Source organism: Rhincodon typus, chromosome 3 (assembly GCF_021869965.1).
Source record: "Rhincodon typus isolate 14 chromosome 3, sRhiTyp1.1, whole genome shotgun sequence".
In the NCBI taxonomy this organism is placed as follows: Eukaryota; Metazoa; Chordata; class Chondrichthyes; order Orectolobiformes; family Rhincodontidae; genus Rhincodon; species Rhincodon typus.
In genome coordinates, this window is record NC_063334.1 from 60,427,074 (window position 1) to 60,445,165 (window position 18,092).

At 39.4% G+C, this 18,092-nt stretch overlaps 1 protein-coding gene across 1 annotated transcript in view; it reads left to right on the plus strand.

Moving 5' to 3' along the window:
* LOC109936174 (protein prune homolog 2-like) overlaps window positions 1-18,092 on the plus strand; it is a 103,217-nt gene that overhangs the window by 45,237 nt on the left and 39,888 nt on the right. Inside the window, exon 2 of the mRNA XM_048593494.1 lies at window positions 645-821. Coding sequence (XP_048449451.1) covers window positions 645-821 — 177 coding nt within the window. The remainder of the gene's footprint in view (window positions 1-644; window positions 822-18,092) is intronic.

Consider the following 18,092-nt stretch of genomic DNA (forward strand, 5'->3'; position numbering starts at 1 on the left):
AAGCAAGTAGAAAAATGGGAAGAGAATACCAAACTTAAAACACTAAACTATATTTTGCTGTGAAATATTCACAGTGGCAGCTGCTTCTATTGAGAATGAAGTGAGGAATCAGTGACCAGAAGAGAGAAGTTATTTGCTACACTAAGTGTTTGACAGATGGGAAGTACAAAACGCACACTGCTAAATAGGACGAGAAGCTACATTTCTGTTGATCTATTGAAACAATGACTGTTTTATAAGATGCATGATTTGATCATTTTAAGCATGTTCTTAACATGAACAAACTCCTTTAAAAGTAGTGTGACTTGAGTGTATTTAACATTGATGTTATACTGAAGCATCATTGCTAGTAAATAATAACCTTTTGTCATGTAATTTCTGCTGCCTTCCACATTGTTGCAAACCTTCTCTTTTGTTCTTTTCTTTCCTGCTGCATTCTTTCTCTCCAACTGTACTGATTTGGACATTAAGTTTTTTTTTCCACTTCACAGATCTTGCCTGACCTGTTCTTATCTCCAATTTCCAAGATCTAAAGCATGTTCCATTACATAATATTGCTTGTGTTGAAGTATGTTATAAAGGTTTTCAGCTAAACATTACTTTTCTTAAGATTGAAATATTTATTAAATGTTTCTTTGTTTTAGATGAAACACCCAGTGCCACTCATACTGGAAAAGAGGTGGTAGAACCTATACCAGAATATACTGCCGAAGAAGAACGCACAGATAATCGGTTGTGGAGAACTGTTGTTATTGGGGATCAAGAACATAGGATTGACATGAAGGCTATTGAACCTTACAGAAGAGTTGTCTCTCATGGGGGTAAGTCAGTTCATCAAACCATTTGTGTTTATGATGTAAAAAAACATACAGAACTTAGATCTGTGATTTTATTTTGTATTATTTATTTGACTTGACTCCAGTGTCATTTCTTATGAAGTGAATTTTAAAAAGTGTTCGCAGCAAAAACAAAGTTGCTGGAAAAGCTCAGCAGGTCTGGCAGCATCTGTGAAGGAAAAAACAGAGTTAATGTTTCGGGTCCGATGACCCTTCCTCAGAACTGATGGTGGCTGGGAAAACGTCAGTTTATATGCAGAAAAAAGGGGAGGGGGATGGGGCAGGGAGTAAACAATAGGATAGAGCCTAAAGAGAGAGAAGAGCAGTAGGACAGATAGAGTTGCGAACGATCAGGCTGAGAGGGTGAATAGTTGTTAATGGGGACTATTAGTGACTAACAACAGGGGGTGTGTAGTGGCAGGCTATGTGATAACAAGGCCTGGTGTGTTGGGTTGGGGGGGCTGGGACATGGGAAAGTTAGGCCCTAAAATTATTGAACTCGATATTGAGTCCAGAGGGCTGCAGGGTCCCCAAGCGGAAAATGAGGTGGTGTTCTTCTAGCTTGCGTTGAGCTTCGCTAGAACACTGCAGCAAGCCAGAGACAGACATGTTGGTCAGGGAACTTTATCAACATGTTATCTGTCCTACTGCTCTTCTCTCTCTTTAGGCTCTATCCTATCATTTACTCCCTACCCCATCCCCTTTTCTCTGCACATAAACTGATGTTTGCCCAGCCACCATCAGTTCTGAGGAAGGGTCACCGGACCCGAAACGTTAACTCTGTTTTTCCCTTCACAGATGCTGCCAGACCTGCTGAGCTTTTCCAGCAACTTTGTTTTTGTTCCTGATTTACAGCATCCGCAGTTCTTTCGGTTTTTATTAAAAAAAAAGGTTCTATTAGGGCAATAAGCTGACCTTTTTGTTTTGCTTTTAAAATCTGTCACCAGTTTGTTGTTCACTTACTGTTTGTTCCACAGCACTTTAGCTTTCCACTCGTTTATTTTAGACCAGAGTAATAAATCCCAAGATAATGAGTCTCCTTTGGCTTTGTTTAGTTAGTTAGTGGAAATGGAAATGTCTTTCAGCTGTATATGTTGTAAATAGAAGTACATGTGTGATTTGCACCAAGAATAGGTATACTGTTTTATTTGTTCCTGGTATTGGAATTGTGCCATGAATTACCATTGAATATGGTCTCTGACACAGTGTGATAAAATAGGTTCAAGCAACTTTATCCAGGAGATTAGTTTTTGACTACAGACAAGGCAGAAGTCTAATTTAGGAGTAACAGAAAATACATTGCTCCAAAAACAGAAAACACAGGAGAAACTCAACAGGTCTAACAACATATTGTGACCTAGACACAGATATTACTATTTCATTTTAACTGTCATCTCTAAAACTTATGAATGTAATTTGTTACTAAATTGTGGCCACATGAAATAGTTATGAACTTAACATTTATTTGTAGAATTTGTTTAATTGTGAATGGTATGTTGTGATTGTTTATTTGCAAAGCAGGTAAACTGCATTTCACTTAAAATTATTGATTTTTTTTCTATATCAGAATGCCATGTTGCATCCCATTTCTGAGATATCATTGCACACTAGGATTTTCATAAGAACATAAGAAATAAGAGCAGGAACAGGCCATTGAGCCCCATTCCAGAAAATCGTGATGTATCTGCCCCTTAATTCTGTAACTGTATATCCTAGTTCAAGATTCCCCAACAAGTGCAAATATCTTCTGAACATCTACCCTGTCAAGCCCTTTCAGAATCTTGTATGTTTCAAGAAGATCATTCCTTATTCTTGTAAACTGTAATGAATAAAATCCTAACTTGTTTAGCCATCCTTGATAAGTCAACCCCTTAAATACAAGGACCAAAACTGTACACAGTATCCACAGTGCTGCCTTACCAACACCATGTACAATTGTAATAAGACTTCTCTATTTCAAACTCTCACCCTGTAGCATTAAAAACCAAAATTCCATTTGCCTTTTCAATTACTTGCTTCACCTGCATGCTAGCTTTTTGGATTTCATGCACAGCAACACCCAAATCCCTCTTGCACCTTGTTATAGTTTTGATTTTACTAATAGCCTGGCCATTTTTGTTCCTTCTGACCAATTTCTATATTTCTATATCTCACTTTCCTATATTAAACTCCATCTGCCATGTCTTTGCCCCTCACTCAACCTATCTATGTACCCTTTCAGATTTCTTATGTTCTCATCACATAATGCCCACCCCCTAAATATTTTTGTATCATTGGCAAATTTTGATACATCACACTCTGACCCCTTCCTCCAAATCAATTGAAACCTAGGACTGATCCTTTTGGCACTCCACTGGTTGCATGTTTCAACCTGTAAAAGGCCCACTAATCCAGACTCTGTATTCTGCGTGTTAACTAAACCTCCATCCATTCTAATAGATTACCCCGTAAGGAACAGAACCAGGCAACTCAACCATGAAGTTTACTCCACCATTCAATGAGATCATGGTTACTCAAATAATCCTCAACTCCACTTGTCTTCTTTTTCCCTTACTGATTAAAAATCTTTCTATCTCAGCCTTGAATATACGAAATGACCCAGTGTTATCTATACTTTGCAGTAAAGAATTCTACAGATTCACTACCTTCTGAGAGAAGGGATTCCTTCCTCTCTCTGTCTTAAATGAATGACTCCTTCTTCTGAGATTATGCCTCTGGTCCTTTACTCTCCCACAACAAGAAGCAACCTTTCTACATCTATCTTGTTAAGTCCTCAAATAATCTTATGTTTCAATAAGGTTGTATTTTATTCTTCTAAACTCCAATGATTACAGGCACAACCTGTTCAATCTCCTCTCTTAAGACAGCCCCTCCATATCTGGCACATCCTTCTCTGGCCTCCAATGTAAGTATAATTTCCTTAGAAAAGGGGCCCGAACCTGTACATAGTATTCCAGCTGTGGTCTAACAAGTGCCTTATATAGTTGTAGCAAAACCTCATGACTTTTATATTCCAATCCCTTGGAAATAAAGGCCAGCACTCCATTTGCCTTCCCTATTACCCCTGAACTTGGATGCTAGCTTCTTGTGATTCATGGACGAGGACTTCCAAATCTTTCTGTTCTGTAACTTTCTGCAGTCATTCACCATTTAAATGAAATTCCATTCTTTTATTCTTCCTGCCAAAGTGCATAATCTCACATTTTCCTACATTATGTTCCATCTGCCAAGATTTTGCTTGCTTCTTTAAACTGTCTATATCCCTCTGCAGACTCTTTGTATCATTGGCACCACTTACCTTCCCACTATTTTTGTGTCATCTGCAAATTTGTGCATAGTACATTCACTTTCCTCATCCAAGTCATTAATATACATTCTAAGTAATTGTGGTCCTATCACTGATCCTGTGGCACTCTACCAGTCACAAATTGCCATCCTGAAAATGAGCCCTTTATCTCAACTCTGTACCTTCTATTAGTTAGCCAGTGCTCTATCCATGCTGATATACTATCATCACTGCCATGGGTACTTCTCTTACTTAATAACTTATCAAACGCCTTTTGAAAATACATCCACTGCTTCCCATTTTTCCATCCTGCTTGTAACTTTCTCAAAGAACTTTAGCAAATTCATCCGGCATGATTTCTACTTTCTGATACAATGCTGACTCTGCTTTATCATAAAATGTATTTCTAAATGCTGTGCTCTTATCCCCAATACTGTGAGTTGCCATCTTCTGCTATAACCTTTTATGTGTCATTTTATCAAATGCGTTTTGAAAATCCAAATATATTACACCCCCGGCTACCTTTACCAACTGTGCTTGTCATATCCTCAGAGAACTCTAGCAAATTTGTCAAGCGTAATTTCCCTTTCACAAAACCATTTTGACTCTGTTCAATTGCGTTAAGCTTTGCTAAGTGTGCTGCCATTTTATTCCTTAACAGGGGATTCTAGCATTTTCCCATTCATGGCTATTAGGCTAACTGGTCTATAGTTACCTGCTTTCTGTATCCCTCCATCCTTAAACAGGGACATCACATTAGCAGTTCTCCAATCTGCTGGAACCCTCCCAAAATCCAGTGAGTTCTGGAATATTTTGACTAATGCCTCCACTATCTCTGCAGCCACTTACTTTAAAAGCTACAATGATTGTAGTGCCCTTCTTATGCACCTCCATTATTTGATGATTTATACTTTGACCTACAGTGAGACAACTCTTTGGGGGCTTGTAAACAACTTGCACCAATGAATTCTTATCCTTGCCACTCCTTTTTTCCACCAAACTAATTTCACATCATGACCTTTTATATCTATATCACTGCTAACCACCGTGCTGATACTTCCCTTTATTAATGTATTGCCTCACCTCCTTTTCGTTTTTGCCTATTAGGATTTTTGGATTGAAGATTAGGAAAGTTTATTACATCTTCATTGTTTTCTCCCTGAACATAAGTGTACCCTGTTTCTATTGCTTTGTTCGACCTCTTCATGATACCAGTACAAAAGTTTTATTTAGTTTATTTCTTTTCAGGATGTAAGTGAAACAAATAAGATTGCTCCCATCTCTCAGAGATAGTAGGAACTGCTGATGCTGGAGAATCTGAGATAACAAGGTGTAGAGCTGGATGAACACAGCAGGCCGAGCAGGAAAGCTGACAATCCGGGCCTAGACCCTTCTTCAGAAAAAGGGTCTGAAGAAGGGTTCAGACCCAAAACGTCAGCTTTCCTGCTCCTCTGATGCCGCTTGGCCTGCTGTGTTCATCCAGCTCTACACCTTGCTCCCATTTCTCATTGTATTAAGATGTTTTTAGTCAGTTTAGTCCTTGAACCTAAGTAATCCTTGTGGGGTGACATTCTCAAAATGGTGTTCGGCACTGATTTGCTGAATATTGATCGAATGACAAAGAAGAATTGGTGATATATGTTCAGTTCAGAATGATATATGACTTACTAAAGAGCATGGAGATGATGATGGTATGCCCACTTCATTGTTCTTCTCCTCCTTGCTGGTAAAGAGACATTATTCTAAACTAATTCTAAACTAACCTAAAGAGAGAGCTAAGAAGAGCCAGGAGGGGACATGAGAAGTCTTTAGCAGGTAGGATCAAGGAAAACCCTAAAGCTTTCTATAGGTATGTCAGGAATAAAAGAATGACTAGAGTAAGATTGGGGCCGGTCAAGGACAGTAGTGGGAAGTTGTGCGTGGAGTCCGAAGAGATAGGAGAGGTGCTAAATGAATATTTTTCGTCAGTATTCACGCAGGAAAAAGACAATGTAGTCGAGGAGAATACTGAGATACAGTCTATTAGACTAGACTGGATTGAGGTTCATAAGGAGGAGGTGTTAGCAATTCTGGAAGGTGTGAAAATAGATAAGTCCCCTGGGCCGGATGGGATTTATCCTAGGATTCTCTGGGAAGCTAGAGAGGAGATTGCAGAGCCTTTGGCTTTGATCTTTATGTCGTCATTGTCTTCAGGAATAGTGCCAGAAGACTGGAGACTAGCAAATGTTGTCCCCTGGTTCAAGAAGGGGAGTAGAGACAACCCTGGTAATTATAGACCAGTGAGCCTTACTTCGGTTGTGGGTAAAGTGTTGGAAAGGATTATAAGAGATAGGATTTATAATCATCTAGAAAGGAATAATTTGATTAGGGATAGTCAACACGGTTTTGTGAAGGGTAGGTCGTGCCTCACAAACCTTATTGAGTTCTTCGAGAAGGTGACCAAACAGGTGGATGAGGGTAAAGCGGTTGATGTGGTGTATTTGGATTTCAGTAAAGCGTTTGATAAGGTTCCCCATGGTAGGCTATTGCAGAAAATACGGAAGCATGGGATTGAGGGTGATTTAGCGGTTTGGATCAGAAATTGGCTAACTGTAAGAAGACAGAGGGTGGTGGTTGATGGGAAATGTTCATCCTGGAGTTCAGTTACTAGTGGTGTACCTCAAGGATCTGTTTTGGGGCCACTGCTGTTTGTCATTTTTATAAATGACCTGGATGAGGGCGTAGAAGGATGGGTTAGTAAATTTGCGGATGACACCAAAGTCGGTGGAGTTGTGGATAGTGCAGAAGGATGTTGTAGGTTACAGAGGGAGGGACATAGATAAGCTGCAGAGCTGGGCTGAGAGGTGGCAAATGGAGTTTAATGCGGAAAAGTGTGAGGTGATTCACTTTGGAAGGAGTAACAGGAATACAGAGTACTGGGCTAATGGTAAGATTCTTGGTAGTGTGGATGAGCAGAAAGATCTCGGTGTCCATGTGCATAGATCACTGAAAGTTGCCACCCAGGTTGATAGCGTTGTTAAGAAGGCATACAGTATGTTAGGTTTTATTGGTAGAGGGATTGAGTTTCGGAGCCATGAGGTCATGTTGCAGCTGTACAAAACTCTGGTGCGGCCGCACTTGGAGTATTGCGTACAGTTCTGGTCACCGCATTATAGGAAGGATGTGGAAGCATTGGAAAGGGTGCAGAGGAGATTTGCCAGGATGTTGCCTGGTATGGAGGGAAGGTCTTATGAGGAAAGGCTGAGGGTTTTGAGGCTGTTTTCGTTAGAGAGAAGAAGGTTAAGAGGTGACTTGATAGAGACATACAAGATGATCAGAGGATTAGATAGGGTGGACAGTGGGAGCCTTTTTCCTCGGATGGTGATGGCTAGCACGAGGGGACATAGCTTTAAATTGAGGGGTGATAGATATAGGACAGATGTCAGAGGTAGGTTCTTTACTCAGAGAGTAGTAAGGGCGTGGAATGCCCTGCCTGCAAAAATAGTAGACTCGCCCACTTTAAGGGCATTTAAATGGTCATTGGATAAACATATGGATGATAATGGAATAGTTTAGGTTAGATGGGCTTCAGATAGGTTTCACAGGTCGGCGCAACATCGAGGGCCGAAGGGCCTGTACTGCGCTGTAATGTTCTATGTTCTATGTTCTAATTGTAGCATTGTATCGTAACTTGTTAAATGCAATAAAATGTTTTAAGGAACTTGACAGCAGCATCATATGACAAATGTGTCATGGAGCCACTTAATGACATGTTGGGTCAAATCACCAAAAGCTTGATCAAAAGGGGCTAGGCTTTAAGGAGTGTCTCAAAGGTAGAGAAGTGAAAAGGTGCAGGAAATGTATTCTGGACTTTATGGCCAAGGCAAGTGAATATCTCAACAGTAGTTGAGATGCTATAATTAAGATTAAGGATATTCAAGAAATTAGAGTTCTCCAAGGGTAAATTTGGAGGAGATTATAGAAATAGGCCATTGGATGGATTTGGAAAATAAGGATGAGAATGTTAATATCATGAAGCTGTTGACAGGGAGTCACTATCAACCTAAACACAGGAGTGATAGGAGAATGAAACTTAGAGCAACTTAGTACTTAAGACGCAGTCAACAAAGTTTTGGATGACTTCACGTTTAGACAGGGGAGAATGTGGGAGGCCAGCCAAATGCACGCTGGAATATTCAAGTTAGAGGTAACAAAGGTACAAAGGGTTTCAATAGCAAAAGAGCTGAGAAAGTATGAAGTTGGGTGATACAGAGATGGGAATAGTTTGTCTTAGCATTGGCATAGATACAAATGCAGAAGGTTATCTCTGATCAAATGTGGCACCAATTTTGGGAGCAGATTGGCATAGTCTTAGACTGTTGCCAGGGAGAGGGATAGCATCAGTGGTGGGGACAAAAAGAATTCTTAGGTCTTCCATTTAATTGGAGAAACAAATATTCTCATTCATTATTGGATGTTGAACGTAAGCAGTCTGTTAATTTAGCAGGAATGAAGCAGTTCAGTGCTGTCATCACAGCATGTTGTTGATCTGTTTCATGTTGATTGCAAAGAGGCTACTCGACTTTTTAATCAACAAATATTCTCATTTAAGATTCCAAGGAAAATAGATTTATCACATCATGACAGTTTCTTCCAGAAATTTAAAATTGTCTTTATTGATTCCTGGTTCATACTTTCTTAGCTGTCAGCTTTGCATGAATAACTTGATATTTTTAGCTGCTTGAGCCACATATCCTATTTTATTTTGGTAGTTATAATGCATTTGGATCAAAGTCATGGAAAATTTCCAATTTCTAGCTTTGACAGTGCAGTAATCTTTATTTCAAGTGAATTTGCATTGTCAACACTTCTAGAAAGTTTTAGGAGATCATGCTGATTGTTGAGACTGAGACTGCTTTGATGATCCAATTAAGCTCTTTAAAAGTGTCAGCAAACTGGTCGAGGATTTAAAGCGTAGAATGTCCTGAAGATTAATTCTATTGGATTGGATGCATTGGTAGAAACTAGCATGTGGACTAAGAAATTAAATGAGGCAATATTCTCGTGAAAAACATCTTATCTCATTGCTGCTTCTATATCAAAACTTAAATAAACTAATGGCCCTGAATTTCTTAGAACATTACTAGATTTGGCGTGCAGTAAGTATGATCCAGTGTTCCAACCTCTCTGTCAATAATGCCCTTCACGCTTACCTGCATGTCCAATTAGAGTATGTTGCAAGGATTATGATGGTAAGATAGAAGTTACGCAAACAGTGGCCAGTCTTTCAATTATAATAGAAAAGCTCCTATATAATATTTATGTAAAAATGTGATCAAAACTATGCCCCTACTTCTGCAAAATGACTTCTAAAGTTGATCCATTATTTGAAAGGACAGTTTTAAATCATTGAAGCAATAAACAGGAACAAAAAGGCAAAAAGAACTGACAAAAATTGCTTTCGATGGGATTACACACTATTGCACTGCTTCACTTTCAGCTCTGAGTTTTCTGTTCTGTGAACATCTCGCTCAACTGATGTAATCTCAATGGCCATTAATTAGATAAGTTACCATCATGGCTGTTTGTTATAGTCTACCATGACTTCAATCACTGCAAGTTTATCTCCGATTAAAACAATGTACTAAACATTTTCATCTGTTAAAATTTTGGAAACATTTCAATATGTTGCTTTTGCTGTCATATTTCCTTTTGACGGTATTATATAAGTTAGTGTCCTGTTCAGTCCTGCCCTGCATGTTCAGTCTCTTACCTAGAAATGTAATAATGCAGGAATAGAATTCTGCCTTTGAAACTGTACCACTATTTAATTAGATAACAATTGATCTGTATCTTAACTCCATTGACCTCTCTCGATTTGTAACCCTTTAATAACTTTGTATGACAAAAACATATAAATCTCTGTTCTTAATAGCTTTTTAGCAGAGGGAGTTACAGAATTCTGTTCTCCTTTTGAGGGCAGAAATACTTTCAAATATCACTGCTGAATAGTTTTATTTTAATTTTATGCCTGGTTCTACTGTGTTAGAATTGGACAAATTAAATGGCCGTTTCATAGAGCCAACACAGGCAAGATGGGCATAATAATCCCCCTTTGTGCTGTATCATAAACAAATAAAATGATCATCCTAATGTTTCGGAAAAGTTCTTTTGTTTAAAGAGGGTAGACAAATGGTTCTCTATTTAAATAAAAGCAAAGTACTACTGAGGCTGGAAATCTGGAAATATGAATGGAAGGTGCTGGGGATTTGGGGAGAGCAACAAAATTAATGCTTTGAGTCAAATGTAACCTCTGTTGAGAAACGAAAACCTTTTACATTTTCATGCCTGGAGAAGTTGCACTGCTACTAGGGCAACAGCAGCATTATTTCCCAGTCTGCATGAGGGTGAGGAGGAGATGGGTATCCATTCAGGAAAAAATAACAATTACTATTGATTGAGTTGGGGTGGAGGGGAGCCACAAAAGCTATCTTAGAGACTGTTTCAGAAGGATAATAAAAGCTGCTCAAATTACCGAGAAAATTTTAATTGTAATGTAAATAATGGCTAGTCACCTGCACACTATTTCCTGAAAAATCCGTATTGGAAAAATTGAGCATTTTATCATGCTCTAAAATATTCAGCACTGTAGCAGATATCAATGGATGTCAAATGGTATAATCTAAACAAGTCCTGATCACAGACGACCAGGCTCAAGGAGTCAAGTATTCGAAGGTGATCACAGTCTGTAAAATTTATGAATTCAGTCATATAGGCATCGAATGCAACTTCCTTCAGGCTATGATATAAACAAAACAAAAACAAACCTTTTTTTCCCAACAGCTTTCCTCATCCCTTTATGTTCAACTGGCATGCTGTCCTTTGTTCTGGCACCGGTACACCAAATCTGCCAGGGTGACCTGTGTGCCCACTCTTCTGCCTGAGTGACCTCTACGCCCACTCTATCAGGGTGACTGTGCCATCTCTGCCTGGCACACCAACTCTTAGGGGGAAAATCAACAAAAGTTCGGGAGGAGGGAAATGATAAATAGTAGTCAGCACCATAAGTAATAATGTAATATTGAGCAAAATAAAAATGAAGTGAAATTAATTTTAAAATATATAATGATACAATGAAAGCTACCAATTCACTAAGACTCCTAAGACAGCACTTTCCAAACCCATGAACTCAATCTTCCTCGAAGCCCATGGAGCAAGAGAAGAATGGGAGCCCACAGCCTGCAAGTTTCCTCCAAGTTACACACCATCCTGACTTGAAACTATATCATAAGAGTCATAGAGAAGTACACCATGGAAACAAAGCCTCAGTCCAACTCGTCCATGCTGACCAGATATCCTAAGTAAATCTTGCAGCATTTGGTGCACATCCCTCTAGACTCTTCCTATTCATTTACCAGTCCAGATGCCTTTTAAATGTTATAATCATACCAGCCTCCACCATTTTCTCTGGCAGCTCATTGCATATATGCACCACCCTCTGCATGAAAAAGTTGCCCCTTAGGTCCCTTTTAAATCTTTCCCTTCTCACCTTAAACCGATGCCCTGTAGTTTTGAAATCCCCCACCCCGGGGAAAAGACCTTGCCTATTTACCCTATCTGTGCCCCTCATGATTGTATAAACCTCTATAAGGTCACTCCTCAGCCTCCGACGCTTGAGAGAAAATAGCCCCAGACTATTCAGCCTCTACCTACAGCTCAAACCCTTCAACCCTGGCAACATCCTTGTAAATCTTTTCTGAACCCTTTCTAGTTTCACAACATCTTTCCTATTGCAGGGAGACCAGAATTGCACACAGTATTCCAAAATCCAAAAGTGGCCTAACCAATGTCCTGTACAGCCACAACATGACCTCCCAACTCCTGTACTCAATGCACTGCCCAATAAAGGCAAGCATACCAAACACCACCTACACTATCCTATCTACCTGTGACTCCACTTTCAAGGATGTGAACCTGCACTCCAAGGTCTCTTTGTTCAGCAACAAGGACTTACCATGAAGTGTATAAGTCCTGCCCTGATTTGCCTTTCCAAAATGTAGCACCTCACATTTATCTAAATTAAACTCCATCTGCCACTCCTCGGCCCATTGGCCCATCTGATCAAAATCCTGTTGTACTTTCAGGTATTCTTTGCTGTCCATCTCCAATTTTAGTGTAATCTGCAAACTTACTAACTATACCTCCTATGTTTACATCCAAATCATTTATGTAAATGACAAAAAACAGTAGACCCAGCACCGATCCTGTGGCACACCATTGGTCACAGGCTTCCAGACTGAAAGACAACCCTCCACCACCACCACCAGTCTTCTGCCTTTGAGCCAGTTCTGTATCCAAATAGCTAATTCTCTCTGTATTCCATGTGATCTAACCTTGCCAACCAATCTACCATGAAGAACCTTGTTGAACGCCTTACTGAAGTCCATATTGATCACATCCACCACTCTGCCCTCCTCAAACCTCTTTGTTACTTCTTCAAAAAACTCAATCAAGTTAGTGAGACACGATTTCCCACAAACAAAGCCATGTTGAGTATCCCTAATCAGTCCTTGCCTTCCAAATACATGTAAACCCTGTCCCTCAGGATTGCCTGCAACAACTTGCCCACCACCAATGTCAGGGTCACCCGTCTATAGTTCCCTGGCTTTTCCTTACCACCTTTCTTAAATGGTGACACTACGTTAGCCAACCTCCAGTCTTTAGGCATCTCACCTGTGGCTATCAATGATATAAATATCTCAGCAAGGGACTCAGCAATCACTTCCCTGGCTTCCCACAGAGTTCTAGGGTACACCTGATCAGATCCTGGGGATTTATCCACCTTTATGCGTTTTAAGATGTTCAGCACCACCTCATCTGTAATATGGACATTTTTCAAGATGTTGCAATTTATTTCCCATGTTCTCTATCTTCCATATCCTTCTCCACAGTAAACACTGATGCAAATACTCGATTAGTATCTCCCCCATCTCCTGCAGTTCCACACTCAGGTGGCCTTGCTGATCTTTAAGGGGTCCGATTCTCTCCCTAGTTACTCTCTCATCCTTAATATGTTTGTGAAATCCCTTTGGATTCTCTTTACTCTGTTGGCCAAAGCTCTGTCATTTCCCCTTTTTCCCGTCCTGATTTCCCTCTGAAGTATACTCCTACTGCCTTTAAAGTCTTCTAGGGAGTCTCTCGATCCCTGCTGTCTAAACCTGACATGTGCTTCCTCCTTTTTCTTGATGGAAACCTCAATTTCTCTAGTCATCCAACGTTCCCTACACCTACCAGCCTTGTCCCTCACCCTAACAGGAACATACTGTCTTTGGACTTTAGTTATCTCCTTTTTGCAGGTTTCCCATTACCACCATTGTTTCATTGTTGCTGGATCAGATTCCTGGAACTCCCTAACAACCCTTAGCCACTGTTGTTAAGTATCTGACCACTGAGAGTCTGGTGATGGGTGCAGTATGACCTGGGATTGCAAAGAGGGCTCAAAGGACTTCCACCATCTGCACCTGACCACCTGCAGCAGCAAGAACCTCAACAGGCTACAGGCAAGAGTCACCATTGCCCAGGTCATGGTAGTGTCCAGTTACCAGGCTGTCGTGCTGACCAAAGAACCTAGATATCTTAGTAAGATTTACACTTAAATGGATAAGATGACAAAAAGGTAAAATATGTATTACAAAAAAACAGTTTTAAAGAAAGGTGCAGCCATCCCAATGTATATCTAAGAACTTTATGACCATAAGAAATGAGAACAAGAATAGGCCATTCCTCCCCTTGAGCCTGCTCTGTCATTCGGTAGGATCATGGCTGATCCGACATTCCTTATGTACACTTGCCTGCAATTTCCCCATAACCCTTGATTTCCCTACTGATCAAGAATGTATTTATCTCAGCCTTAAACATACACAAGGACTCTGTCCTCACAGCTCTCTGTGACAAGGCATTCCAACGAATCTCAGTCCTTTGAGAGAAGAAATTCCTCCTCATCTCAGTCTTAAATTGGAGCCATTTCAGTCTGTGACTATGCCCTCTGGTCCTTGACTGTCCCATGAGGGGTAACATTCTCTCTGTATTTATCCTGTTGTTGAGAATCCTATATGTTTCAATGAGATCACCTCTCATTCTTTTAAACTGCAGTGAATAGGGTCCCAACCTGTTTAGCCTTTGCTGATAAGATGGATCAAGGATCATCCTTGTGAACCTTCTCCGAACTGCCTCCAATGAAATGATATCTTTCCTTAAATAAGGGGACGAAAACTATTCACAGATGTGGTTTCACCAGCACCTTGTACAGTTGCAGTAAGACTTCCGTACTCTTCTACTGCAACCCCCTGGAAGTAGGGGCCAACATTCCATTAGCTTTCCTAATTGCCTGCTAGGTTTCTGTGTTTCTTGTACAAGTTCCTTCAAGCCCCTTTGTACTACAGCTTTCTGCAGTTGTTCGCGATTTACATCATAATCAGTTTTTTTGCTCTCCCTTCCAAAATGAACAACTTCATAATTTCCCACCTTCAATTCATTTGCCGTCCTTTTGTTCACTTATTTAACCTATCAATATCTCTCTTTAAACTGTCTGTATCCCTCTAGCAATCTGCCTTTCCAGTTTTTTTTTGGTGTCGTGATTGCTCATGGTCAAACTTTTGACTCCGCTTACATGATTTCCAGTTGAAAATTGCTCATTACTTTTCAAGAAAATAAATTTTAGCAATTGACGTGCTTGGAGCCCTCTGTGATTTCATTTCAGGGCCATTGACTTCAGTAGATAACTGCCATATGTCAAGCAATAGCTGAACACTTTATAATGTCGATCATTGTAAGTAAGTGTTAAGCACAGTGATTTGTCAATTTTTTTCTGGTTGTGATCATCTCTCAAGTAATTACACCGTTACTATGATACAATTTTCAGGAAAATCTAGGCCATTGTTTGTGGCAGACTTGTATTTAGTTGCTCTGATGGTACATTTACTGTGATTTTTACCTGGCATTAATTTACCAAAATGTTTTGTTATCATATGAAGACCAGCTGATCTTCATTAAGCCAATTTTCTTCTAAGTGCATAAGTAGGATCAACACAGCTGATCTATGTTTTCCAGCTACCATTTTATCCCTTGAACAAAGTGTGGATTAAGGTTGAGGGAATGATTTTTTAGAAGTGTGGTTGCTGTTGTAATGTTGTGAACACAGCTAATTTGAACATAGCAAACTCCCAAAATCATCAAAGTGGTAACGGCTAGAGAATCTGTATTTGTAATGTTGAGTGAAAAACAAAATTGGCCAGGACACCAGGGATAACTCTACTGCTCCTCTTCAAAATAGTGCCATGGGATGCCCGCAAAAAGACAGACAGGACTTTGGTTTAAAATTTTATCTGAAAGGCGGCACTTCTGCAGTACAGCACTACTTCAACAATGCACTGGAGTGTCAACCCACAATCAGTACAAATTTACCTCCAGCAAATAAGACCTTGAATGCAGACCTGCTTCGGAGGGCTAACAGATCTAAGTGTGAAGTTAATAACTGCATATAATTGGCATCGTTATGTTATTTGGAAAGCACATCACCAAAACATTTTAAAAGGCAAGTGGAAAACAGATGTTTCTTTTAATTTGGGGTGAAGGTCAGTCGAATCAAAGTACATGCATTAGTTTTGTCTAAAAATCAAAAGAACTGCAGATGCTGGAAATAAGGAACAAACGCCAAAGTTGCTGGAAAGGCTCAGCAGGTCTGGCGGCATCTGTGGAGTGAAAGCAAAGTTAACGTTTCGGGTCCAGTGAAATTTCTGAGGTAGGGTCACTGGACCCAAAATAATAACTCTGATTTCTCTCTGCTAATTTTGTCTATTCTTTATTTTTCTTTGAAAGATTTGTTTTCCCTTGAGAAATGTGATTCCCCTCCACTCTAATTTTTTTGACTACATCCTGGAAAACAGAACTACATCACAAGGCTAAGCTCAATTGTAGGATCTGAATCATACCTTGCATAAATTGATAAGAGTTCACATTTAAATGTTTTCATATTATCTCTGTGGTAGAATTTAATTTATGGTCCTGGCAGTGGGCTTGTCCGATGGCTACAGAAAGGATGATAACCCCACAACGGCTGTTCCAGGCTATGCCAAGAAGTTTGAAATGCAATCAGGCACTTACTTGGTCAGCATTGGGGTCCTCTGAGAGTGTCTAGCCACTCAAGAGGCCAACAACTCTCTGGTACCTGCAGCTCCACCTGCAAAACTCCAACAGTTTTAAATAACCACTATTTTAACTATCTTTGTTGTGAGGAGAACAATCCCAGCTTCTTTGGTCTCTCCACATAACCGAAGCCCTTCATGCGAATACATCTCTGCATTGACTTCAAATATTGGTACCCTTCCTGAAAAACAATGCCCAGAATGAAACACTGATGAAATGAGAATTCATTAAATGTTATCAGACCAAATAAATGTAACTTTACAGATCTGTTGTATTAAACAGAGAAAATCAAGATTGTGCATGCCATTCTGAGGCCAAAATGATTACTTGACAATATATAGGATTTACATTCAAAACAAAAACAAATCAATGTCATGAAAACCATATTAAAGTTAAATAAATATTTGTTTGCTTCATTTACTGTCAAAGTAAAAGTAATACCGTTTTGATTTATAAATCTCATTCTGAAGGGGAATGAATACAAAAGTTGGTAAGTGATGCTACAACTCTGCAGTGCATTTGTGGACCTGGAGTACTGCATACAGTTTTGGTTTCCTTACTTAAGGAGAGAAGTACGCATATTGGAAACAGCTCGGAAAATATCTATCAGGTTGCTTCCTGGAATGAAGGGTTTTCTGTTACAACAAAAGTTTAACAGGTTAGGATTCTATTCATCGGAGATTAAAAGAGTGAGAGGTAATTTTATTAAAACATTGAAGATTCTGAAGGGCTTAAGAGGGTAAATGCTAGAGGATGTTTCTTTCAGTGGGGATTCCTAGAACTAGCAGACACCATTTAACAATATGAGGTATCTCAAGATGGAGAAGAAGGTTTTCTTTTGTTAGAAGATCTTAGTCCTTGATTTCTGGGGAAGAGAATTTCAATAGAGCCTGAATTTGATCATCGAATATATTCATGGCTGAGTCAGATTTTTGATCACAAGTTCTGAGGGACAGGCAGGAAAATAAAGTTAGGATCACAATCTATATTGGAATAGCATGGCATAGGTGTAGAGTGTTATTTGTAGCTATTGAAGACATAACAAGTATTTACAACAGAGGGTATGTATCTATCACTGTTTACTAACAGGGTTGTTGCAGAATATGTCTTGGTGGATCAATGATGGGATATCAAAGGGATGGATTGGTATGCAACAGTTTTATATGCCTTTCATGAAGGGTATAGTGTAGGGAGGATATAGAAGTTAATTGTAATTTCAGCACACTTTAAACTCTCAGATCAGCAGAATGATTTATTTTAATATTAGGGTAAAATTTAAATCCAATTTTCATGTTATTTCATGGTCTTGTTAATTCTGTTTTAATTTCCACATTTATTCACCCTGAACCAAATTTCAAAACACACACATATTGTATGCATTTGGAATAAACATCAACAAAATAAATTTGGAACAGTACAGTTTTGGAGGTCGTAATAGTGTTTCCATGGAGGAAAACCACAGCGCAGTTGCTGAGAGATCAGTGCTTAATTGTGATCAAAGCTTATAATTAATTTATTTATAAAGTGGAAGAAAAATAATGTTCAGTTCTGTGACGATCTGGTTTGGCTTTTTTTTAGAAAGGGGCGGCAATGGCCTAGTGGTATTATTGCTGGACTGTTAATCCAGAAACCCGGACAACATTCTGGGGACCCTAGGTCGAATCCTGCCATGGCAGATGGTGAAATTTGAATTCAGTAAATATCTGGAATTAAGAATCTAATGATGACCATAAATCCATTGTCGATTGTCGGAAAAAACCCATCTGGTTCACTAATGCCCTTTAGGG